The 26,491-nt window shown below is 40.8% G+C and overlaps 1 protein-coding gene across 9 annotated transcripts in view; it reads left to right on the top strand.

Moving 5' to 3' along the window:
• ANKS1B (ankyrin repeat and sterile alpha motif domain containing 1B) overlaps window positions 1-26,491 on the top strand; it is a 746,271-nt gene that overhangs the window by 288,256 nt on the left and 431,524 nt on the right. For all 9 annotated transcript variants that reach the window (XM_050934354.1, XM_050934390.1, XM_050934374.1 and 6 more), the window contains one exon: window positions 18,539-18,675. In XM_050934354.1, the coding sequence (XP_050790311.1) occupies window positions 18,539-18,675 (137 nt within the window). The remainder of the gene's footprint in view (window positions 1-18,538; window positions 18,676-26,491) is intronic.

Below are 26,491 nucleotides of genomic sequence, written 5' to 3'. Positions count from 1 at the left end.
CCTGGGCAGCTTTAGATACAGTACCAGGCACTTAGGAGGATTTCCACTTCTGAGCCATGAAAGAAGAAATTGACTTTTTCTTTCCAGATATAACTAATATTCAGAAAAGGAATCTAGCACCTGTCTTCCAGATTTGCACACCCTCAGAATTCAGGAGTGCTTAAGCTCAATTCGGGCAGCTGTTACTACTTTTCTCCCAAATCAAATATCCTGATCCACTGTAACTTGCTGTAGAAAAAGTAGGATAAAATTGAGCAAGAAATGCTTCCCAATGGTTTTTAGGACTGGAATTGCTATTTTCAACAGCCATTGCTTTTTTTTTTTCCTGGAAATAACAGCTTTCCACGTGCCAGTAAAAGATTTGTCAATATTCACTCATCCGACCCCAACAAGATTCCTAAAAGGCTATATGAATTTTTTCCATGTTAGATTCTCTACGCCACTTTTGGATCTCAAACTGGTTCTTAACTGTCTCATGAAACAGCCGTTTCAGCCACTAGCTACATATTCACTGCCACATGTGTCTATGAAGACCTTTTAGTAGTCATCATTTCGGCTTGAAGGGTTGGGGTGATGGGGCCTCTAATGGCAGGCCCTGCATTTATTGTGTTCTCCAAGGAGAAAGTATCACTATGACCTAAACTTACTTCTGAGTTTCACATTAACCAAACTATCCACTTTCTGTTTTTATTTTCCCTAAGCCACATCAGTTTACACAGGAGTATGCCTTTCATATGCTAGATGTTAAGATGGCCTCTTACTTGGACAGAACTAGGGCATTCAGGAAGACTCCCTAGACTCTTTGTCCAATGCAGATAGCTCTAGGGATGCCTCTGCCTCCACATAGACCTTCTAAATCGATTGCTGGATGCACTATTGCCTTGTTATGGTTTTGCTGAGATTCCACCTCTCCTGAGTGTGATTGCACACTCTGCTAGATCACAGTTTGTCTGTGGCCCCACTCAAAGATGTTCCAGTTGCTGAAATCTGCAGGGATGTAACATGATCCTTGGTGCACACATTCTCTGACTACTGTACAAAGGAGTCACTTGAAGTGGAGCACTCACAAGGGAAAACCTTTCTCGAAGAACTCCAATTACTGCAAAAGATGAGTAACATCTCCTATACGTCAGCGTTCCTATGGTAACTGCACCCCTGATCCTTTCATGGGCTCCTTGAGGATAACTCACTCACGTCTCAGGACTTGAGCTGTCATCTTTCTTGGTGGGGAGTCCTGTGACACACTCCCTCTAGATCTGAGCCTTAAACTGCAGAATCCTGCAATTTACTGTGATTATCTCAGCAGGTCTGACTTTAATTCAACACCTGCAGTCATGCTCTCTGAGGGTATATCTACACTGTGATAAAAGACCCTTGGGCATGGCTGCAGCTGTTGACTTGGGTTTGCAGGGCTTGTGCTGTGGGGCTATAAAACTGCAGTGCAGACTCACAGGCTCAGGCTGGAGCCCAGGCTTTGAGATCCCAGAAGGGGGAAGGGTCTCAGACCCTAGGCTCCAGCTCAAGCCTGAATGTCTACACTGCAATATTTAGCCCTGCAGCCCTAGCCCAATGAGATCGAGTTAGCTAACCCACACTCTGAGACCTAGTGCCATCTAGACATACCCACAGGGGTAATTATAAGGTTAGCCAGTGATCACTGCCAGCTTTCATAAATTAACGTATTTATTCACAACCCAAACATTGCAGAGAAAACACGTTTTAAAAACAATAAACACATTGTACAAAGGTCTTATCTCATCAGGCGTTCACCCATCTTCCATATGGAGACCCTGATGGGGTTAAAAACGTCAAGTAACTTTTGAGGACCCTCTCTCTCTTTTCCATAGTTTCATTCAGTCATTGAACTGAAAGAGAGAGACCACTCTCCTTGTGTCAGAATGATTGCTTTATACCGTTTAAAGTTCTTTGAATGTCAGGCCTTTTGAACAATGTCAAATCAATACATGTTGTTCTCCCCAAGGAGTGAAACTTCCAGAGGCTTGTTACTAGCATACTGATTTGCATTAATTCCCTTCCCTCCATCCCACTCCCCAAGATTTTGGTTCCTATCAGTAGAATAGTTTAGCTCATCCATTTAGCTTGAAATACAATCACTAGTCAGCACATAAAGATACATATTAACATCAAATACAATAGTCTTTGAATACTCCCATGTGCTCCCAGCATCATATCTGTCACACTGTGACAAATATAAGCACCTATTTCACTATGTAGTTCAGTCTACATATGTATTCTCATAACAAATGGATGAGAAAAATCAAATTATAAATTTGTCCAGGCAGTATGCTGCTCTTTCTCCTGAGTAGACCAAGGAATAGAAGACAAAGCCAACAGTCCCTCCCATCTGCTGTTCTCTCTTAACCTGCATTTTAAACACCAGAAATATCCTGTAACTTGGACAAAAACTTATCATGTGAAATGTGACTGAAGACCTGAAATCCTCAAATTATTCCATAACTAGAGAGTGGTGAGGAGTTGCGAATGCAAAACATTACTTGAAATTTTTAGTTCTTTGCTGAATTTGAAAAAAAGGCAAAACTGTTCTTTTCTCTGTTTCACTTAGCTATTTCCTGCCTCTAGTTTAGAGCAGCATTTACCAGTTAAACTGTTTTGCACTAAGCAAAAATGAAACTTACATGTCACAGATAGGGTAGCAGTCAGTGGAAGCTTTTGATTAATACTGCTTCTTGCTGTGTCACATTTTCATGGGCTGAATCTTACCCATGCTCAAAGCCCTGACAGAAAGTATTTGAAGAAGGAGAGAGCTTATGTAGGCTTCTTGGAAGAAAAGCATAAAAATAATGTATAAAATTCATGTTCATAAATTGTAATAGGTTAAAACTGTCTAATTATTATTTTGTTTTCACCATATTTATGTTTCTCAGGTTTCCTGAAAAAGAAGGGATAGTATGCAATAAGAAATAGTGGTGGAGATGGGTGCAGTTAGAATCTTATATAAATATGGAAACAGACCCATTTTTTAAATCACTTCAGCTGCATGCACAGATTATGTAAATGTGTGTGTCAGTGGCCATGTGTGCATTGTGGTGCGAAATTCAGCAAAACATCTAATCACATTCTTAGGTCCCATTGAAATGTGCCTAAGTGCTTTGCTAAAAAATATTTAAATGGAATAGGGCCAAGAACCAATCCCTTTGGGACCCCACCAAGAACACCTGCCCAATGATTCTCCACTTACAATTACATTTTGAAATCTATCATTTAGCCAGTTGTAATCCATTTTGTGTGCACCATTCTGAGTTTGTAACGTTCTAGTTTATTAATGCAGTACCAAGTCAAATGTCATGCAATACCAAGTCAAATGCCTTACAGAAGTCTATTACATCACTATTTGTTTTTATCAAGTTAGCATGACAAGATCTGTTTGCCATAAAACTTGTGCTAATTTCCATTAATTATGCTACTCTCCTTTAGTTCTTTATTAATAAAGTTGCATATCAACCATTCCATTATTTTGCCTGGGATAAATGTCAGGCTGCCAGCCCTATAATTACTCAGGTCATCCCTCTTTCCCTTTTTAACTGTGCCAATATTAGTTTTTTTCCAGTCCTCTGGAATTTCCCCAAGTGTTTCCAGACTTACTAAAATCAGTATTAATGGTCCAGAGAGCTTTTGGCCAGCTCTTTTAAAATTCTTCGATACAAATTAACCAGACCTGTTGATTTTAAATGTGTAATTTTAGTTGCTATTGTTTAATATCCTTATGAGTTACTGTTGGAATCAAAAGTTTCATTTTCATGATGTGACTGTATCATCTATGTGATAGGGTGCTATCAGCCACACCCTGATCACTGATAATGCGGCAGCCTGGAGAAGGCTGCAGGCCAAGCTGAGGGCAATTATACACTTTCTCTCAGGGAATTGTGAGCACTTGCATGTCAATCACTGGGTTAACAAGGTAATTGGGGAGACTATCAGGAGAGGAAACAGGAATCAAAGCAGGCTGAGGAAGGAGCTGAGAAGGAATCTCAGAGGGTGAACATGGGCTGGGGAGTGAGGGCTGCAGGGAAGCTTGTTCTTGCTATAAGTCTGTGTTGCATATTATGGGGATATAAGGGAGATAAATGCACACCTTGGTGAAGGATAAACAGCCTGGCATGTGTTTATGACTGTGGAACTACCTGAACTAGTCAGGCAATGAGGTTCATCAGGTAGCAATGGAGGTATCCTGTGACAATCTGTTTTTTCCCACTGCCATCTAGTAAATGGACCAGTATCATTGTTAGAATTCTTTTTGTTCCTAATATACTTTAAAACTGGTTTCTTATTGTCCTTGACTCTGCTGGCTATAGAGTTCACCTTGTGTCCTTTTGCTTCTCTTATATATCTTCTACAATTACTAGCTTCTAATTTCTATTCATCATAATCAGCTCCCCCTTTTCCCATTTGTTATATATTTTTATTTTTTTAAATGCTGCTTTCACATCCTCACTAAGGCAGGCTGATTTTTTGTTTTGTTTTTGTTTGTTTTTTAAACTAGTGTACCTTCTTTCACAATAGTTGGATTGTGGCTTTTGGGTATCTAGTAAATTGTTCTTAAACTGTTCCCAATTATCATTCACATTTTTATGTTTAAATATTTTCTTCTACCTGATTTGGCCCAGAATAGTTTTCAGCTTTGTAATTGGCCCATTTAAAGTACCGTGTGTGTGTGTGTGTGTGTGTGTGTGTGTGTGTGTATGTATGTATGTATGTATGTATGTATATATTACTAGTTGGGACTTCACTTTGTTTCTTCATAACAAATATATCTAGTCATGTTCACTTGCATCTAAGGAACCACTGATTTTTAGTTATTGTGATTAATTCCTCTTTATCTGTCAAACTGAGGTGTAATAAAAAAGAATTCCCTCGTATTGGATGCAACACTTCTTGAATTAGAAAATGGTTAACTATCTTCTTTTTCCTTTTTGCCACTTTTCCTGGTGAGGGTCATGGCAGCAGCATGGAGAGTAGGGACCAGACCTCCTTTTCCTCTGAAGCAGGTTTTGGCTTCTCCTGGGGATTCCCCAGCGTTCCCAGGCCAGCTGGGAGATATAATTCCTCCAGCGTGTCCTGGGTCAGCCTCTGGGCCTCTGCCCAGTGGGACATGCCTGACAGAGTTCCAACAGAAGCCTCCCAAGGGGCATCCTTATCAGGTGCCCTGGGGCCAGTTTCCTTGCAGAGGGCCAGTTTGTTGTGGTCTGTCCCTCCTGCTGTCATTCTGGCATCACACCTGACCCTCACCCTTCACTTCGCGGATGGTGAGCCCATGAGATATGTCCATGTCAACTTTTCTGGCTGGGCATGGCTGGGTTACGTGGGTGGCACAATCCCAGAGACTCACCTGACACCACCCCCAGAGGTAGGTCCCAGTATCCCTAGTCCAGGTGAGGTTCATGTGGACATTTTGGGGCTTTTATGAGGGTCTTGAGGTCGATTGTTTTTAGTATGGAACCTCTCCCCAGACCTGTTTGCCTAGGGTGACCCTACCAGGAGCACAAGGCTTCAAATGACATAGCCCTGGGGTTCTTCGTAACACGCAAACCCCTCTATCACAACAAGGTAGTGATCCTCAGAGGGATGTTAACTATAATCTTTAGAAATTCCAAGGACATTTTTAAGTACTAGTAGCATGAGATCTCCAGTGTGTCACTCAGATTGTAGTCCCCCATAATAACAACTTCTCCCCCCCCCATGCATGTTATAAAAGGGTGTTTATAGAGCCCATCATCCTATTCTCTAGTGTGATTTGGTAGTCTGTAGCAGTCATCAAGTATCCTATCTTGTGCTTCATGTGTTAGAAAACAGATCCATAAGCATTCAAAGTCACGTGCTTCTGAGTTGTCAGGAACATGGAAACAGGTAATCCCATTTTTTATATAGACTGTCACTTCCCTTCCCCTTTTGTTCACTCATTTGCTAACTAAATAGGTTATAACCAGTGATTTTAATGTTCCAATCATAAGAATCTTCTCATTAAGTTTCAGTAATATCAACTATGTTGAACGAAATTTGCTCATAAATGAGCAATTTAATTTTATCTTGTTTACTACCCAGGCTCCGAGCATTGGTGTACAGGCAATTTAAAGAATTTTTTCTCTTCACCTCCCTTGGTACCTTAATTAGTTTTGTGCTTGAAATCTTCATTTTGTGCTACCTAAGTGCTCATTTGTTACTCTTTCTCACCTTCCACTGAATGCATTGAATGAGGCAGGATCCTGTGGAAATAATAGTATGTGATCATATAATTAAAGCCTGTGTCATAATGCATTTGCGCACAAGGACCAAATTAGGTTGCACAGGCTGTTTTAATTCTGGCATTTCCTAACGTTTAAGTGCTTGACTCTGCAACCTTAATATTCTTTTAATGTAGTTTTGTGTGTGTAATTAAGATGTTATGTTCTAATGACTCTGCTTAACATGCTTCTCCAGGTATGTGCTGTGCTGCACAAAAAGAGTTATTCCTAAAAGTACTGTAGCATTTCCTCAAAGGTAATAAACATAGAAATGAAGTAAGAACCTTTAATGGCACTTGTGCAACCAATTATCAAAACACATAGTTGTGCATCTAGCCCAATGTGTGCCCATAAACATAGTTTTATATGGGTAGAATGATCATTCCATTTCCACAGTAGTGACAGTCTCTTTCTTTTACCAACAAAAATGTCAATCTGACATATTGTTAAACATTCCATTGTGATTGATTATTTATTATTATTATCCATTAAACAACAGTCAAAAGAAACATAGCTTTCAGGGTAGATTCGAATAGCTTTAGGCACTAAGTAGTGAAAGTATAATATTTTTCCTCGTCAACATGCATAAATTCTGACCAGAACTGGGCTTCATTCACCCAAATGTGATTACTATGCAGAATGATTTTGTTGTAGACTTGATTGTACTCTGTTCAACAAAACTACTTTTTCAAATCAAGGAAGTGATTTGGAGACATGTAATTGTTTTTGAGGTTCTCTATATTTGAGTTTTTACATAAATGCTTTTCATCAGATTTACTTTTTTGTTAAATAGCTATTGGTTACGTTCTTTTGCTAGTTCATTTTAATTAGGGATGAAATACACAGAGGTACCATACAAACCAGTTTAGTGTATTCAATAACTGCATTTTTTAAAAGCCTCTCAACCATTATTCTGTCTGTAATTTGAACAAATATAAAACTGATGGTTAATTGTAAATTAGAGCAGGTATATGGAGAATAATGTTGTCTTAAAATCTTATCTGATTACCATGATTAGTAACAGTAGTAAAACTCTGTATATTTTGTCTCTAATTTATTTTAATTTAACAAGGTTCCAGTTTGTTCTGTTGGGGCCAAAACTGTGTAAGGGGGAGGGGAGTTGCATAGGTGGTCCACTCCATGAAGAGCCCCAGGAGGCATTTGAGCTGAATTATCTATGCTTCCTGGGTACCCCAGTTGTGCAGGGAAGGAGTAATTTGCTGTAGCCCTTTTCAGAGTGTAGGTTATTCCTCATGCCTGTGTACATCCCACCAGCGCCACTGGCTGGTGCTTAGGTGTGGCAGAATTATGGCCCTGTACACTCCCCACCACTTCTGCTCCCATCACTTCTGCCTGGCGGGAGAATCTGCCGTGTGGTTACTGTGTTCCTTTCACCTCCCAGAGCTAGGATACAGTTGCTTTGATATGACTGCATAAGTGTGGTGAGTAGTAACTATATTTCTGCTACTTCCCTGCGCAGTTGCATTAGAGCTACTCACAGTCTAACACCAAAAAGTTAGGGCCCAGTTCTGAACTTCTTACCCAGCCAGATCCCTTATTGTAAGTGTTCTCTGAGTAATGGCAGCACAGTTGGGCTTGTGTTGTTTTAGCATAATTCACTAATGTAGCTATCAATAATGTTAACTTCCATTCCGTGCTGAGCTGAGTCATTCTGAACTAGTAACCTAAGGGTGAAATGCTTCATATCTCACTGCCAATCTTTTCATTATCCAGATGCCTACAATTAAAAATTTTAATTTAGGATTTGTCTGAATTGTTAAGGAGATTGGCCTCAAAGGGCCAAAAGATTTGGCAGTTCAAATTGAAAGAATTTTTATTGTGTTATATCAGGAACTGACTTCTTATATTAGCATAAAAGACATGTTAGTAGAACTCTAAAGTCAACTTTTCTGTAATTTTAGTAGACTTAGAAGCCAAAAATCTTGGCACAGTTTGCTTTATGGTGTTAAATTCAAAATATTAAAATGTTTACTAATTACAGCAATGAACCACTTCTGTAGATAATGAACAGATTTATTTGTTTTGTATAGTGTTGGTGACTTGGTTTAAAAACACATTGGTTCCCAATGAAGGAAATCAGTGTTGTATCTTGTAAAAAAAAAAAAAAAAAAAAAAAACCCTCTTGTTATATTTTAAGTTCAATAATAAGAAATCTTGTTTACTTCCATTTTCTCTGTTTCTCTCTCCCTTGCTGCATCTGCTATTCCTGATGGCAATGTGCAGCTAGCTACCAGAAAACTCTGTTTCTTCCATTTCTTTCCCTACATTTCATGTTTATTTTTATCACTTTTATTTTATGCAGTAAAGAGTCATGAACCAGATTTTTGCATCTATTGCACACCCAAAACTCCCACTGACTTCAGCAGTAGGCTTAGGTGTGCAAAAAATACAGGCTGAGGTCACCTCATGTGGAGATTTTGATTGCACAAGGAATACCATGCAGAAGGGATAGCACTGGGGATGCTACTGCATTATTATAGATGCAGAATATTTTTACTAGATGGAATCATTAGCAACTTCAGACAGAATAACAAATTAATCAGCATCTCCTTTCTCCCCAAAATGTGTCTCTAAATAGTGCTAATGTGGGAGAACCCCTCTGAGAGCACATCAGAGAAAATGTGTTTTTCAGGATCTTCAGAAAGATCATTCCCTTTGCTTTGCACCAGTCTGTACTACCATTTACATCGGGGTGGGCAAATTGGCCTGAGAGGCACATCTGGGTATGGAAATTCTATGGTGGGCCATAAATGCTCATTGGGGTGTAGGAGGAGGTGAGGGCTCTGGCTAGGGGTGCAGGCTCTGGGGTGGGGCCAGAAATAAGAACTCCAGGGTGCGGTAGGGGGCTCCAGGCAGGGGCAGGGGGTTGAGGTGTGGGGGCAGGGGATGCTGAGGGCTCCGGCTGGAGTTTTGGGCTCTGGAGTGGGGCTGGGCATGAGGGATTTGGGGTGTAGGAGGGTGCTCCAGGCTGGTACCAAGGGGTTCATAGGGTGGGAGGAGGATCAGGGAGGGGGCTGGGGCATGGGAAGGGGGATGAGGGCTCTGGCGTGAGGCCAGAAATGAGGAGTTTAGGCTGCAGTAGGGGGATCTAGGCAGGGGCAGAAGATTGGGGTGTGGGGGCAGTGCGCAGAGCCACCTGGCTGCCACTAAACGTAGGAGCTGGAGGGGTGACATGCCACTACTTCTGGGAGCCACATGGAGCCACAGAACGTGCGGAGCAGCACCCGATCCCGCTCCCCGGCTGGAGCTCGAGGAACAGATTAAATCAGCTGATGGGCTAGATGTGGTGCATGGGCCAGTTTGTCCACCCCTGGTTTACAAAGTACATCATATCACCTCATGCACTGGAGCCCACCCTTCCAGAGAGGTGGTACCTAGATCAGCCAGCAATAAAATAATTCTAGTGGAGCTAAGCAAACCCTGCTCCTCCCTTTCTCATCCATATACCATTTCCTTCCACTTACTGGAAGAGATTTGAGTGATGGATGTGTGTGTGTGCATGCAGAGAGTGATGCAGATGCTGGCCTGGCAGCCATTGGGCTCTAGCAGCTGTGACACTTGCAACAAGAGCTACAAGATTACTGCATGCACAGCCATCCAGCCTCACAGCCAAATAATACCTGGCAACAGTGCAAAACAAACAACACACAAACCAACTGGCATAAAAAAAAAGCCAGCCACATCAGTCAAAACCCACCAAGGTGGCAACTCTAATTAAGAAGGGAAATAAACTATAGTGGCATGTCACCTTTTTATCTGTACAATTGTGCCCACACTATGTAATGTAGTGGTATAACTCTTTCAGAAGAAGTCACTTCCCTATCTAAGCATTCTGCATTTGATTTAATTTTCTGCCACTGGAAATGATGCCTTTGAGTATTTTGCAAGTTTTGAAGGTTAATTTTTAAATTATTTGCTGTAGATTTTTGCAGCTCTTAAAAAACCCTGAGCTTTATGCAGACTTCATATAGTCTACGGCTTCAGTGGGAGACTAAGCTCCACTAGTTGATGTGAAGAATTTTTAAATGTCTCTAAGGTTCACTTCTAGAGTTTAGTCTTCTAACTTTCTTGTTTTGGCTTTGAACTTTATAAAATCCACTGGTACAACCTACAGAATTCCTTAAATCTGGAGCTTAATTCACTGGTTTGAAGGACTTAAAAGATTCTGAAGTCCTAGAGTTTAAGAAATTGTGCTGCTGTTCTACCAAGCAGAAGATAAATTTGACAGGAGTACAGCAGTGTTAGCTAGTATATGATGTTGTTTAATTTACATTTACTAACCTAATAGAGAAGGTTTTACATTACATGGACTATTTTGTTCTTGGCATACCTATAAATAAAGAAAAAAAGACTAAGGAAATTCCCAGGAAAAAAATGTTAAAACAGAATTAAAATTGTAAAACCTGTGAGAAAATCTTACTAGGATGTCAATTATAAAAATACTTAACATTCTGGATTTTTTAAAAAGCTTGTATATTTAATGCATACATCCACAGATACATCCGATATTTTTTATCAGTGCTATAAACACTCATGTTTTAATATCATTAGCTGAAAACTGATAGTATTTCTTTCATCTTCCTCTGAAGCATCTTGTCCTGGCCAGTGTCAGAGAGAATACTGAGCTAGGTGGACCACCAGTTTGACCTGATATGTCAACTTCTGTGTAGCCATGAAATTCATAGTACAGAATCAACATATAAAACCTCTGTAGCCTTTTAAATACTAGCAGGTACCACAAACAGTGCCACTAAATTTTTTTTTAAAGAGGGAGGGATAGCTCAGTGGTTTGAGCACTGGCCTGCTAAACCCAGGGCTGTGAGTTAAATCCTTGAGGGGACTATATAAGGATTTGGGAATTGGTCCTGCTTTGAGCACAGGGTTGGACTAGATGATCTCTTGAGGTCCCTTTCAACCCTAATAATCTATGATTCTATGAACAAATTATTAATTTTGACCATGTATCAGTGGCTATCCCTGTACATGTACAACAACCCCTTACACTTAATCAGTATACCAATGTACAATTAACCAAAGTACTACAAGATCTCTTATGCATTTTTAATATGAAGAAAAACCTCACTGTGAATATTTATACAAAAAATATTAAAATAATGATATTGAGATTGTAAAGTCAAAATCAGAATTAAGGTAGCCAGCACTTAACTATAACATGAATATCTCAACCTTAACCAATAGTTACCAGACTTTGAAGTGCTTGGGTGTTATTAAATTTCATCCTTATTTTAGAACTTTCAAACTTCCAAATGTTTGGTTTATTTTATAATTGCAGTGTTTTTAGAAGGAGTTTTATTCAGTAACTAATACTTGTTAACACAGAGTGAAGGTTGTACATATGTAATGTTGTCTGGAAACTACATTGCTGCAGTTATACAGCAGACTGGTCACTGGATATAGGTGAATACTTCAGACTCTTACTTTCAAGACTGCTGAAGTTTGCTGATTACCAAGAGCAATCATTGGAGGCTACTATCAGCTCTGCTAAAGTAGATTAGAATGGCTGACTCAGATGACATATCTCTGGTTGCATTCTGAAATGGACTGCAAATAAAGCATACTTCATCAGTTAGCCAGTAAAGTTCTGACAGTGCTTTCAGAACAACAAAGTTTGTCTATATATGCACTTTGCAAAATATACTATATACAGGGTAGAATTCAACGGCCGAGTCCTGCTCCCACTGCAGTAAAGGGGAGTTTTGCTATTAATGTAAATATGAGCACAATCAGTCTCCAGTAACATCCTAGATTGTTCTCTTTGGAGGACAGTTTGCAATACAATATCAATAGGCTGTTCTATTTTTTAATGAATTACTGATGTAATCGAACATTTTGGTATCTGTAACCACATTGTGTGCTCTTCATTCACCTTCTAGAAAGCTAACAACTAGACTACCAAGACAAGGAAAATGTACAAGGTTATGAAATGTCAGTTGTAGACACTGCAAACTGCCATGTAAACATTCAAAAGCCAGTGCTAAACACTCCTAATTTTGAGTTTACAAAACACAAAAATAGGATAAATAACTGTAAAATGGTTTTGGAAAGTTCTGTTAAGCATCTACTACTTGCAGAGGCAGAGTACCAAAAGATTATTCAGGAAATAGTATAAATGAACAATCATCTCTCATTAGTACTTAATGAGAGAGGTCTTTCCAGACCCTTGTCTGGCTCTGCTAGGGTTATGCAAATTTGAAAAAATTGCAAGGTCTATTTTTGCAGGTGGGTGATGAGAGGAAATAAAAAGTTGATAATCATCATATCCAAACTCTCACAGATGATGCAGAAACAACTAACCAGACTCCCTGCTGCCAGTGGAATGCACTTCACTAGTAATTAATTCCAAACACTATCTCAAAATAGCTACCAGATCTAATACCAAGCTAGTTATAGCTACAAGTGATTTCAACAAAACAGTTGCAGCTATATATTTACTATCCAACTAGGAACATTGCTAATTCAGTTTTAAGTACATAGGAGACAAAAGAAATTCAAGAGAACAAATACATATAGTTTAGTGCAATCTGTTCTTCCCACATATCAAGTTTAGCTACTCACTGATTCTATGCCTGAGTCTTCAATGTGCTCTTTTTGCATTTTCTTGAGTAATGTTTCTGGTGTCTTTAGATTCTAAAATATGTAATTTGTCCCTGTCTTTAATTCTGAGTTTTGTACCTTGGGGGTAGCTATGCATTGGTGGGTGGGTGGGTGTGAGGGGGGGGGAGGATTCACCTATGGGATTCTGCTAAGGAAGGACAGCTTTTAAATCTGAAGCCCTACACTGGAGAAGTCTGCCTGGAGGAGGTACTGAAACAGTGAAACTTCCACCAGTTTAGGAACCCCTCTGCCCAATTTTGGGCCTGTGCTTGCTGGCTCCAGGATCTTCAGTGGCTTGGGCCACTGTGCCTCCATTCCAGGGTGCTTACTATTGCTGGAAACAGCAGTCTGGCTTGCCTAATGGATCCCAAGGGATAAATCAAGCCCATGTTGTATGGGACTCCCACTATTTTTTTTTTTCAGGTAAAACAAATTTTTAAACATAGCTTTGTTTGAGTGCAGAATCCTGTTCTTTTTAATCACTTGTGCACTGAAGTCATCATTTTACTCATTTTCCCTTCGTAGCTGAATGTGAAATTCATTGATGTCTATGGAAGCCTTCATTTTGAAGGCAGTGGTTTCATTTTAGCATTCACTGTGCTTTGTCAATGACTTCATAAAATAGTGGTAATTTTTGTACTCAATTCCTGTAGCACTGAACAGATAATTGTGTTGCAAATCATTAAGGCAAAAGTTTGTGATAAAATCTTTTCAGCTCGACTGTGGTTATTTTCTTTTTAAAAATTTTTTAAAAATCTTATGACTCTCTTTGTTCTGCAACATGCTGAGTATCAGGAATATTTAATTTCTTAATCTTAAATTCAGATCGATCTAAAATGTAGACAAAACATATATGGCCAGATTCACCAATATGCTCTAGTTGTTTTATACAACTCCAGAGACAGTGTGACACAAAACAGCTGGAAATCTGCTACCAGCTAAACCATATTTACATCTGATTTGTGTCACCAAAGCAGCACACCAGTTTATCTGGCCCCAAGATGCTATATTTAAAAAGATCAGTACAAAGCTGTGGAGAGTGTCTGATTTTAGCAATGTTATTTGTCAAATATTTACTGAATTAGTTAGTCATTTTTTTAAACAGTATATTCAGGAATACTCAAGTGCAGCATTGTGTTTTAGAAATGGCCTAGCTTTCTGCTTGGTACTGGCATACTTGTTGCCTACTTAATAATAATAATTAACAATATAATAAATAGGCACTATATGAGTGCAATGCTATCTATCATTTAGTTATCTTGAAATACTTGGCAAAGATGAGAATGACCTTCTGGGTCAGGAGATTTTCAATGTACAGTTGTTCACCCAAGCGCATGAATAATGGGATGAAAATAAAAAACTGCTTCTGTATAAATTACATTAATACTTTGTGTACTACTGTTCATACAATGTTTTCTTTCTTCTAATATTGTAGCACATAAAAGGACACAGGCATCAGTGAATTCATGTTTTAATTGAAGTTGTAAGGACTGGTTTCCACTTGCCTGATTTCTTTATAATTCTAATTAAACCATTAATGTGTTAATGTTTTCTTTTCATGTGTAACAACAGTTCATTTACATAGCAAGGGGAGAACAACATAGTTTGCAGCTGTAATACAGAAGGCAAGCTATTTTTGATTTGTCATTCTGTTTTTTATAATTTTTGGGGAACAAATGTAAATTTTCCTAGATATAAGCAACCCTAGTAGGTCTAAACACTAAGCAGTCACCACTAGCATGAATGAGACCTCCATTCCCTCCCATGACTTTTATTTCCTGTTGATCTCCTGGTAGCCTGTAAACTCTAGAAAAGGATCAAAAATATTTCTCATATTGTTTATCATTGTAATAATAATAAGTAAATTCCATCTTCAGTTAGACCTTTGGAGACAGTGGTGAAGATTTTCAAAAGACTGACCACCTATATCTCAGCTCCTAAATTACTCAAGAATATGAGAGCTGATGGGTACTCAGTACTTTTGAAAATCAAGCACAACTTATTTCGATACCTTAATATGAACATAGAAGCCTAACTGTAGGTATCCATTTTGGCTCCCAAAGAAACATCCAGCTAAATATTAAATGCTATTAGAAGGGCATTTAATTAAATATGCCACATAATCCAAGATTTATTTTATCCTAAAGGTCATTGTGTATTTGAACAGATGTTGCAACGATTTGAATCGCTTTGGGTATTTATCTTGCAATTGTGTAAATGAAAAGTACTGATGAAGAAATTAACTCCCAACCTTATTTTCTTATGAAAAGATTAATTATAGTATTAATTCTTGCATGTTTACTTTGTTAGAGACATGTTAGTGTATACTGAGAACTAAACAATTTTTTTACATGGACAAGATATCTGGATGACCATATTAATTACGTTTCAAAACTGTGAACTAGGGAACAGAGAGGATTAGTGTCCCCACCTTTCTGCTATTACATAGAACAAACTGAGGTTATAAGGTAATTGTGTTGACATAATACACTTACACTTCTGTAACACTTAGAGTCGCAGAGGCATTTGACTTAGTCCTTCCTGACATTCTGCTTTAAAAAAAAAAGCACTATTCAAAAATCAAGGTAATCTAGATTAAGTGGATTAAAAACTGGTTAACTGCCAAATCTCAAAGTAATTGTAAAAGTGGAATAATCATCCTGTGGGTGAGTTTCCAACTGGGTCCCCACAGGGATTTGTTCTTGGTCCTGTTCAATATTTGTATCAATGATCTGGAAGAAAATATGAAATAATTGCTGGAAAAATTCCTACATAATGATGGAGAGAGCTCAGTTATACAAATAGATCTGGACTGGCTGGTAAAGTGGGTTTATTTGAACAACATGCTTTTTACCACAGCCAAGTACAAGTTGTATATGTTGGAGCAAAGAATGTAGGTCATAATTAATTGAGAGGAGACAATATCCTGGAATGCAGTGACACTGAAAAGGATTGAGGGATAATGGTAGGTAACCAACTGAATATAAGCCCCCTAGTGTAATTCTGTAGTTTAGAGGGCAAATGTAATCCTTTGGTACATAAGCAGGGGACTATCAAGTAGGAAAGTAGCATTACCCCTATATATGACATTGAGACCATTACTGGAATACCATGTCCAGTTCTGGTATCCATGCTTCAGAAAGGATGTAGAAAAATTGGAAAGGGTTCAAAAAAAAAAGTTGCAAGAATAATCTGAGACATGGAAAATGTGCCTCATAGTGAGAGATTTAAGAAGCTCAATCTATTTGTTTTTTTCCAAGAGAAGGTTAAGAAGTTATTTGATTATGGTTTACAAGTACTTAAGTGGGCAAGAGATTTCTGAGAATAGATGGTGCTTTAATGTATCAGAAAAAGAAATAACTAGATCAGGTGGTCAGATGCTGAAGCTTTCTAAAAGAATGCTATATCAAACTGAAGTTATGGACTTGATGCAGAAATTAGAGGGTGAAATTCTGTGGTATGTGTTATGGAGAAGGTCAGATTAGATCATAATGGTCCTTTCTCTTCTTAATCTCTGAATCACGCCATGTGGCTAAATTCTGTGCTGACATGCTCCCCTGTGCAACAACTCAGTGAAATTAATAGGACTGCCTGGGATGTAAATTGGCAAAAAAGAAGTAGTTTCTTTGCTCTATCTGAGCCTATGTTTATATATGCTCTTGTTTTAGAATTGTGTTTTAATAATTTTGGTTATTATTTTTAATTAAGAAAATATCTTATGGGGCATATTATCAGCTGTGCTTCTCTTCTTTTGTTCTGCTCATGTGTCAAAAAGGAGCAAAAAATGACCACAAGCCCCTAACGTGGGGGAGTTCATAGTAGGCACTGAGTCAGAAAAGGCTTCTATGACACCCTACCTATGACAGCTAGTGTGTTAGGGGTAGGGACGGAATAAGACTAGAGCATGGATTATCCACTGGAGATTACTGGAGTGCATGCTTGGGGACCATTAGCAGCTGGTGTGTGCTAGAACAGTCCCCAGACTACTATAACTTTTCCTGGAACTGGCAGAGAATCAGAAACCAATAACTGGCTCACTGTCAGTTTACTCTCCGGCTGCCAGCCCACTTTCCACTGGATGCAGCAGAGTCTGGCCCTACTGTTTCAAGGATAAATTGCTTCCTTTTGTCATGTATCGCTGCACTGAAATTTATATTAGTTTGAATGTATTCACAGTTAGGGCTTTCTTAAAAAATACAACCTTCAAATATTTTCTTTGGTCCTATTCTCAGCAAACAGAAAGGGAAAGGAAATTAGAGCATTATAATTATGCAATAATTTATATTACAAAAGAAAATTTATTCAAGGCTTTTTATTATTAATGAAACTGCATACCATATACTTAAACTAGAAAATCCCTTTGCTACAGTTGAATTGGTAATGATTCTCTCTCTCTTATGGAGAAAACCCATGTGGTACATTATTATTGGTCGTCTGATGATTGGTCATACAGTGAAAATAAAAAGCTGTTCACAGTAAGGACATTGTTTATAAGAAACAGCTACATATCTGGTGCTTTATTCCTTAGAGAAAGGACAGAGGGTCTGAAATGTTGAGCTGTTGGGTTTTTTCAGGAGGCTTGTATAATTGAAATACATTGTTTGTAGAATTTAGTATCTAAGAATATAAGGTATTCCAATAAACACAAAAGGGCATGAGTCTTATCTACACTACTTCCAATTTATGCTGCTCTGGCAGCATAAAGAAGATTTAAAGTGGGAATACTATATTTTTGCTCACTATACTATACTATATATTTTTGCTCATGCCCCTTGCATGACTACAGTGGTGTAAACTGACTTTATTGGAAGTGAAGAATCAGACCCCAGAGACTGCGCAGGTTTTACATATACTGTCGGCCTGAAGATTGTTTTTAACTGCTCTGGCCCTGTAAAGCAGATTTTAAGTCGGGGTAAAGTATGTTTACACTCACTTTAAGGCTTTCTATACACTGCCAGAGCAAGGTAAAGGTGCTTTAGTGTAATTAAGAATCAGGCCCTATATGTATTTATCTTCCTAGAAATATGTTATTACATCTCTCCCATACTCCTTTTACAGGCTTCATACTTTGATGTGTGTATTTTCAGTGGTGAGTCTGTAACATTAATATTCCCTAACCCATAGGAGCATATGGGCCTCAGTCCAACATAGCACTTACATGCTTTAAATTAGGCACATATTTGAGTAGTTACACTGACTCCTGTGGGACTGCACAAATGCTTTAAATTAGGCACATGTTTAAGTACTTTACTGAATTGGTGCCTTGATGGTCTTTTTATGGCAAAGCTGAACAAAAAGCAATATGACCTGCAGTTGATATTTAGCCTTAGATTATTCTGATTATAAAAGCAGTATTAGGAACTGTAATAGGTAATTGAGAAAAAAAAATTAAACAATATTTTTTTCATTTTGTGTGCACTAATATTTAGGTACCATGGGGGTGATATAAACCAGCTTAAATAGAAATAAAATGTACTAAAAATATAGGCTAAATATGCAGTATTTTCCTCACTGTCTGTGCTCAACAATGTTAATTTTTCAAAGTTGAAATATTGCTCTGTTTTCAAAAGTATTTTCTGATTTTAAAAGACATATACTGAACTAGAATAGCAGGTTCATCAAAATGCTATTTTTATTCACAGATAATGTACCTCAGGTAGCAATTACTGCACCAGGAACTGGTAACCATAGAAACAGCTCTACAGGCCCAACACCTGACTGCTCTCCTCCATCACCAGACACTGCACTTAAAAATATAGTAAAAGTTATACGCCCTCAGGTAGGTCATCAGAATAAACTCTCTTGTTAATTGTTTCTGATTCTGTGAACAGTTGAGTGTGTGTGCGTGCACATGTATGCATATACTCTGTCTCTAATAAAGACCTTTTGAAAATATAAATATAGATAATTAAAAAATGGAGAAACAGAGAGCTCCAAAACATTTTCTGAACCCAGAAAAAGATCTTGGTTATACATGGTGAAATTAAAACCTCTGGTATTATGGTCAGAGAGATGTACAATGTGTTAAAATAATTATACGACTATTTCTTGTTACAGAATTAATGACAAATAAAATCTTTGTTTAATGCTAGTGCTAAATTTGACTGCCATTAGTTTTCCTCCACATTTTTATTCTCTTTTCATCCTTTTTCCAGGCCTCTTTCCCTCACTATATTTCTGTCCTCTTGATTCCATAACTTTTGGTACATTATTTATTTTACTTTCTCTTATTTTATTGTTGAGTCTCTTATTTTATTGTTGAGTCATTGTAGCTTTAAACTTTTCCACATATTTCTAATTCTGTGCATAGAATAGATGAAAGGGTCTTATATCTGCTTGTCACTATAGTACCTAAACATCTTCCAGCAGGGCATTAAGCAACGTGACTAACATCTGTCACAAGTTGTTTGTTTGTTCTCTCATCCTTTCTTCAGGAAGAGAAGCATGTGTCTTGTTTTGGTTGTTTTAATTTTTTTTAAGACACATGTTGCTGTGTGTCTGTTTCAGAAGGCAAAGTCAAAGAAATGTCTTCTATTTTGACTAGAAGGTGATGAGGTTTGTGATAATATTTTAGTTCCTGGAGAATTCACTCCACAGGCTCGGATCAGCTCCTCCCCCCCAAATTCTGTCTCCCACATGGATGAGCTTTGCCCTTATTGTAGAGAATTCTGTTGTGCCAGAGAGCAAAGTTGTTGAGTACAGTCTTCATCACAGAGCCTTAGGTGGTCTATTAGCTAACCTGGGCCCAGGCAGTGCAGTGCCATGAAAATAAGGACCTAGACTTTGAACTTGATTCAGTAGTCCATGGGAAACTTGTGGAGAGAGCAGAGAGGCTGAAGACTTCATGCCAAAGTATATCATCACATTGCTATAGTCCAGCTGAGAGGTGACAAAGACATGAATAACTGAGTCCAGGTCATCATCCACCACAATGAAACTGAGTCTCCTAACCAACTGCTGCTATGTGAGATAAGGTTTTAGCATCAGCAAGGAATCCAAGATTATTCTTAAACTATGGACTGAACTGATCAATTGTGAGTTGGTATGTTCAACCAAAGGAGATTGTACCGTAGCTGCAGACTTTGCAACATGTTTTCCTCTATCCGCCAGCATCACCTTTTTCTTGCTTGGATTCAGCTTCAGCCAGCTGCTCTTCATGCATGAGTTGATGCCATTGTAATAACCTTAGTCCCAGATTTGGACCTTAGCGTCCAAAATATGGGGGTTAGCATGAAAGCCCTCCAAGCTTAGTTACCAGCTTGGACCTGGTACCTGCTGCCACCACCCAAAAAATTAGAGTGTTTTGGGGCACTCTGGTCCCTCTGAAAAACCTTCCCTGGGGACCCCAAGACCCAAATCCCTTGAGTCTCACAACAAAGGGAAATAATCCTTTTTCCCTTCCCCCCTCCAGGTGCTCCTGGAGAGATACACAGACACCAGCTCTGTGAATCCAAACAGAGTGAATCTCCCTCTCTGTTCCCAATCCTGGAAACAAAAAGTACTTTCCTATTCCCCCAGAGGGAATGCAACATCAGGCTAGCAATCCAACACACAGATCTCCCCTTGATTTCTTCCTCCCACCAATTCCCTGGTGAGTACAGACTTAATTCCCTGAAGTAAAGAAAAACTCCAACAGGTCTTAAAAGAAAGCTTTATATAAAAAGAAAGAAAATAAGTACAAATGTTCTCTCTGTATATAGATGATACAACACAGGGTCAATTGCTTAAAAGAATATTGAATAAACAGCCTTATTCCAAAAGAATACAAATCAAAGCACTCCAGCACTTATATTCATGCAAATACCAAAGAAAAGAAACCATATAACTTACTATCTGATCTCTTTGTTCTTACACTTAGAAACAGAAGACTAGAAAGTAGAACTACTTCTCCAAAGCTCAGAGAAAGCAGGCAGCCAGAAAACAAAGACCTTAGACACTCAATTCCCTCCACCCAAAGTTGAAAAAATCCGGTTTCCTGATTGGTCCTCTGGTCAGGTGCTTCAGGTGAAAGAGACATTAACCCTTAGCTATCTGTTTATGACACGCCCCCAAATTGCAGACAGTGGGGAAGCTCACTGGCGGCGATTTCCTTCTAGAACTTGAAAATAAACAGATTAATACAACACATACACCTTTACATATACTCCTAAGTATATAACTAACAGACTTGTACATTTTAAGAACACTTTTTAACTACTGAATTCTGGGAAACTCTCACGGGAGAGTGCATCAGCAACTTTATTAGAAGCTTCTGTGATGTGTTGAATTTCAAAATCAAAATCTTGGAGAGCTAAACTCCAACGAAGAAGTTTCTTGTTGTTCCCCTTGGCAGTATGAAGCCACTTTAGTGCAGCATGGTCAGTTTGTAGTTGGAACCGCCGTCCCCAAACATATGGGCGTAGCTTTTCCAGGGCGTACACAATGGCATAGCATTTCTTTTCACTGACTGACCAGTGACTTTCCCTCTCAGACAGTTTCTTGCTGAGAAACACGACAGGATGGAAGTTGTGATCTGTTGCTTCCTGCATGAGCACTGCTCCTATACCACGCTCAGATGCATCTGTGGTTACTAGGAATGGCTTGTCAAAATCCGGGGCCCTGAGCACAGGGTCAGACATGAGCGTTGCCTTAAGTTGGGTAAAGGCCTTTTGACACTCATCAGTCCACTTAACTGCATTTGGCTGGGTCTTTTTGGTCAGGTCGGTCAGTGGGGCAGCGATTTGGCTGTAGTGTGGTACAAATCGCCTGTAGTATCCGGCCAAGCCTAAGAAGGATTGGACCTGTTTGTTTGACCTTGGGACAGGCCACTTTTGGATAGCATCCACCTTGGCCTGTAGGGGGTTTATGGTTCCTCGACCCACCTGGTGCCCCAGGTAAGTCACTCTGTTTTGGCCTATTTGACACTTTTTGGCCTTAACAGTTAGTCCTGCCTGCCTGATGCGCTCAAAGACCTTTTCCAGGTGTAGTAGGTGTTCGGGCCAGGAGTCTGAAAAAATGGCCACATCATTGAGGTAGGCAACTGCAAATTCTCCCAGTCCAGCTAGTAGACCATCTACCAGCCTCTGGAAGGTGGCGGGTGCATTTCGAAGGCCGAAAGGAAGGACATTGAATTCATACACCCCCGCATGGGTGACGAATGCTGACCTCTCCTTGGCAGGTTCATCTAGTGGTACTTGCCAGTACCCCTTGGTTAAGTCTATTGTAGAGATGAACTGGGCACGTCCCAACTTTTCCAATAGCTCATCGGTACGTGGCATTGGATAGTTGTCCGGACGAGTTACAGCATTTAGCTTACGGTAGTCCACGCAAAAGCGTATTTCCCCATCTGGTTTGGGTACCAGAACCACTGGAGATGCCCATGCACTGGTAGATGAGCGGATTATACCCATCTGTAGCATGTTTTGGATCTCCCGTTCTATAGCAGCTTGGGCATGAGGAGACACTCGGTAGGGTGGGGTTCTGATTGGGTGAGCATTACCTGTATCAATGGAGTGGTATGCCCGTTCAGTCCGTCCTGGGGTGGCTGAGAACAATGGGGCGAAGCTAGTGCACAGCTCCTTGATTTGTTGCCGCTGCAGACGTTCCAGGGTGGTTGAGAGGTTCACCTCTTCCACGCCACCGTCTTTTTTCCCGTCGTAGTAGACACCGTCAGGCCACTCAGCATCATCTCCCTGGACTGTAAACTGACAAACCTGTAAGTCTCTGGAATAGAAAGGCTTGAGAGAATTAACATGGTACACTTTAGGCTTTAGTGAGGAATTGGGAAATGCTATGAGGTAGTTTACAGCTCCCAGGCGCTCTTGGACCGTGAAGGGCCCTTCCCATGATGCTTCCATCTTATGGGCCTGTTGCGCCTTCAAGACCATAACCTGGTCTCCTACCTTGAAGGACCGATCTTTGGCATGTCTGTCATACCAGGCCTTTTGCTCTTCCTGAGCATCCTTTAGATTCTCTCTAGCAAGGGCTAAAGAGTGTCGGAGGGTGCTTTGTAGGTTGCTTACAAAGTCCAGAATGTTAGTTCCTGGAGAAGGCGTAAACCCCTCCCATTGCTGCTTCACCAACTGTAATGGCCCCTTAACCTCGTGACCATACACAAGTTCAAATGGTGAAAACCCTAAGCTGGGATGTGGTACAGCCCTGTAGGCAAACAGCAACTGCTGCAACACTAGGTCCCAATTATTGGAGAATTCATTGATGAATTTACGTATCATGGCCCCAAAGTTCCATTGAACCTTTCCACCAGGCCATTGGTTTGATGGTGGTACGGGGTGGCAACCAAGTGATTCACCCCATGAGTTTCCCACAGTTTTTTCCATGGTCCCTGCCAGGAAATTAGACCCTGAATCTGTAAGGATGTCAGAGGGCCAACCTACCCTGGCAAAGATGTCTGTTAGGGCCAGGCACACAGTGTTAGCCCTGGTGTTGCCTAGAGCTACTGCTTCTGGCCATCGGGTAGCAAAGTCCACTAAAGTCAGTACGTACTGCTTTCCTCTGGGCGTCTTTTTTGGGAAAGGGCCCAGAATATCCACAGCTACTCGCTGAAATGGGACCTAAATTATGGGGAGTGGCTGGAGAGGGGCCTTGACCTGGTCTTGAGGCTTACCCACTCTTTGGCATACCTCACAAGACCGGACATACTTGGCAACGTCCTTGCCCATCCCCTCCCAGTGGAAGGACTTCCCCAACCGGTCCTTGGTTCTGTTCACCCCAGCATGGCCACTGGGATGATCATGGGCTAAGCTTAAGAGCTTCCCCCGGTACTTAGTTGGAACCACCAACTGTTTTTGCGGCTGCCATTCTTCCCGGTGTCCACCAGAAAGAATTTCCTTGTACAAAAGTCCTTGGTCTATAACAAACCGGGATTGATTAGAAGAGCTGAGAGGTGGTGGGGTGCTCCGTGCCGCTGCCCAAGCTTTCTGAAGGCTGTCATCCGCTTCCTGCTCAGCCTGGAACTGTTCCCTTGAGGCTGGGGTCACCAGTTCTTCCTCAGACTGTGGACTTGGGCTTGGTCCCTCTGGAAGCGATGTAGGTGATGGGGTTGTTTCCGTTGCTGGTGAACCGCTCTCCGCTGGTGCACCTGAGGGTATTTCAGGCTCTGGCTGAGCCTTTTGGGTATGGCTGTCTTGTGCTTCTGCCAGTTCTGGCTCGCTGGCGCCCTCTGGCGTTGAGTTTGAAGATGGGGTTGCACTTGCTGGTGCTGGTTGCTGTTCCAGTTCCGGGCCTGGGACTGGAGATGCTGTGGCTGTTTCAGTGGTAGGCATGGAATCCGGGTCCTCTACCTCTGTCTGGGTCTCTGGTAACACAGACGGGGCCTCTGTGGACGGTTCAGGAACAGGAATGGGTCTGGAAGCTTGCCTGGTTTGGCTACGTGTAACCATTCCCACTCTCTTGGCCCGCCTCACCTGGTTGGCCAAGTCTTCCCCCAGTAGCATGGGGATAGGATAATTGTCATAGACTGCAAAAGTCCACATTCCTGACCAGCCTCTGTACTGGACAGGCAGTTGAGCTGTAGGCAAGTCTACAGCTTGTGACATGAAGGGGTAAATTGTAACTTTGGCCTTTGGGTTGATGAATTTGGGGTCAACGAAGGATTGGTGGATAGCTGACACTTGTGCCCCCGTGTCTCTCCACGCAGTAACCTTCTTTCCGCCCACTCTCAAATTTTCCCTTCGCTCCAAGGGTATTTGAGAGGCATCCGGGCCTGGGGATCTTTGGTGTGATGGTGGTGTAATGAATTGCACTCGCATGGTGTTCTTGGGACACTTGGCCTTGATATGTCCCAGTTCATTACACTTAAAGCATCTTCCATCTGATGGGTCACTGGGCCGAGGTGAGTTACTGGAGACTGGTGAGGTTGAAGGGTAGGGTATCTGTGGCTTTACTTGGGTGGTATGTGGGGTCTTTGGCTGTCCTCGGTTGTAGGGTTTATGGTCTGTGTGCCCCCTGGGGTAATCGTTCCCCTTGACAGTAGCTTTCTTGCTTTCTGCCAGTTCCATCCATTTGGCTCCAATCTCCCCCGCCTCAGCGATATTCTTGGGGTTTCCATCTTGTATGTACCGTGTGATGTCTTCAGGAACACCATCCAAGAACTGCTCCATTTGTATGAGGAGGTTCAGTTCTTCCAAGGTTTGAATGTTGTTTCCTGTTAGCCAGGCCTCATAGTTTTTTGCAATGTAGTAGGCGTGTTTGGGAAATGACACCTCTGGTTTCCACTTTTGGGTTCTGAAGCGCCGACGGGCATGATCTGGGGTTATCCCCATCCTGTATCTGGCCTTGGTTAGAAAAAGTTTATAGTCATTCATTTGGTGCTTAGGCATTTCAGCTGCCACCTCTGCTAAAGGTCCACTGAGCTGTGACCTCAATTCTACCATGTACTGGTCTTCGGGAATGCTGTACCCAAGACAGGCTCTTTCAAATTTTCCAAGAAGGCCTCGGTGTCATCACCTGCCTTGTAGGTGGGAAATTTCCTGTGCTGTGGAGCAATAATGGGCGCCGGGTTGTTAGGGTTGGCTGGCACATGCAGCCCAGCTTTTACCAACTCCAGTTCATGTTTTCTCTGTTTTTCCTTCTCTTCATTCTCTTTTTGTTGTTTTTCCATTTCTTTTTGTTGTTTTCCATTTCTTTTTGGTGTTTTTCTATTTCTCGGTGGTGGGCCAACTCTTCTTCTGCTTGTTTCCTTCGGTAAGCTATCTCTTCTTCTTCTAGTTTTCTTTTGTGTGCTGCCTCTTGGGCTGCCTGTTCTCTTTGGAAGGCTGCCTCTTTGATCTGTTCTTCTCTTTCTTTCATCTCCATCTCTTTTTGTTTTATTTCCAGTTGTCGCCTGTGTTCAGCTTCTTTGATTTGCTCTTCGGCGTCAATTTTTGCCTTAGAAGTCATGATTCCTGTTTTCTTGTGTTGGGGTGCCCTCCGGTGTTTATCTTCTGCACTGCAGGTTCTCTGTTGCCTCCTGAAGTCTGCCTAGCAACAGTGCCTTTAGCTAATTTTCCTTTTCTCTCTCTAGCTAATGTTCAATGAAGGGAAACCAGAAAAACCACTTTATTTGCATGCCTATAAGTGCTGGTACTTGACTCCTAATGGGAGGGCTATTGCATGACAAAAGACCCTTAACATGCAAGCCACAAACTGCGAGAGAGAGCAGAAAAAAAAAATTCTCTCTGGTTCCCTTTTAAAACCAACTGTTTCTCTCTGCTAAAAAGCCCTTAGCAGAGAAAAGAAAAATATAATATTCCTACTGGCTTCTGGATTCTAATCCCACCGCTGCCACCATGTAATAACCTTAGTCCCAGATTTGGACCTTAGCGTCCAAAATATGGGGGTTAGCATGAAAGCCCTCCAAGCTTAGTTACCAGCTTGGACCTGGTACCTGCTGCCACCACCCAAAAAATTAGAGTGTTTTGGGGCACTCTGGTCCCTCTGAAAAACCTTCCCTGGGGACCCCAAGACCCAAATCCCTTGAGTCTCACAACAAAGGGAAATAATCCTTTTTCCCTTCCCCCCTCCAGGTGCTCCTGGAGAGATACACAGACACCAGCTCTGTGAATCCAAACAGAGTGAATCTCCCTCTCTGTTCCCAATCCTGGAAACAAAAAGTACTT

This window comes from Gopherus flavomarginatus, chromosome 1 (assembly GCF_025201925.1).
Source record: "Gopherus flavomarginatus isolate rGopFla2 chromosome 1, rGopFla2.mat.asm, whole genome shotgun sequence".
NCBI lineage: Eukaryota > Metazoa > Chordata > Testudines > Testudinidae > Gopherus > Gopherus flavomarginatus.
This window is presented reverse-complemented; position numbering and strand designations above follow the sequence as displayed.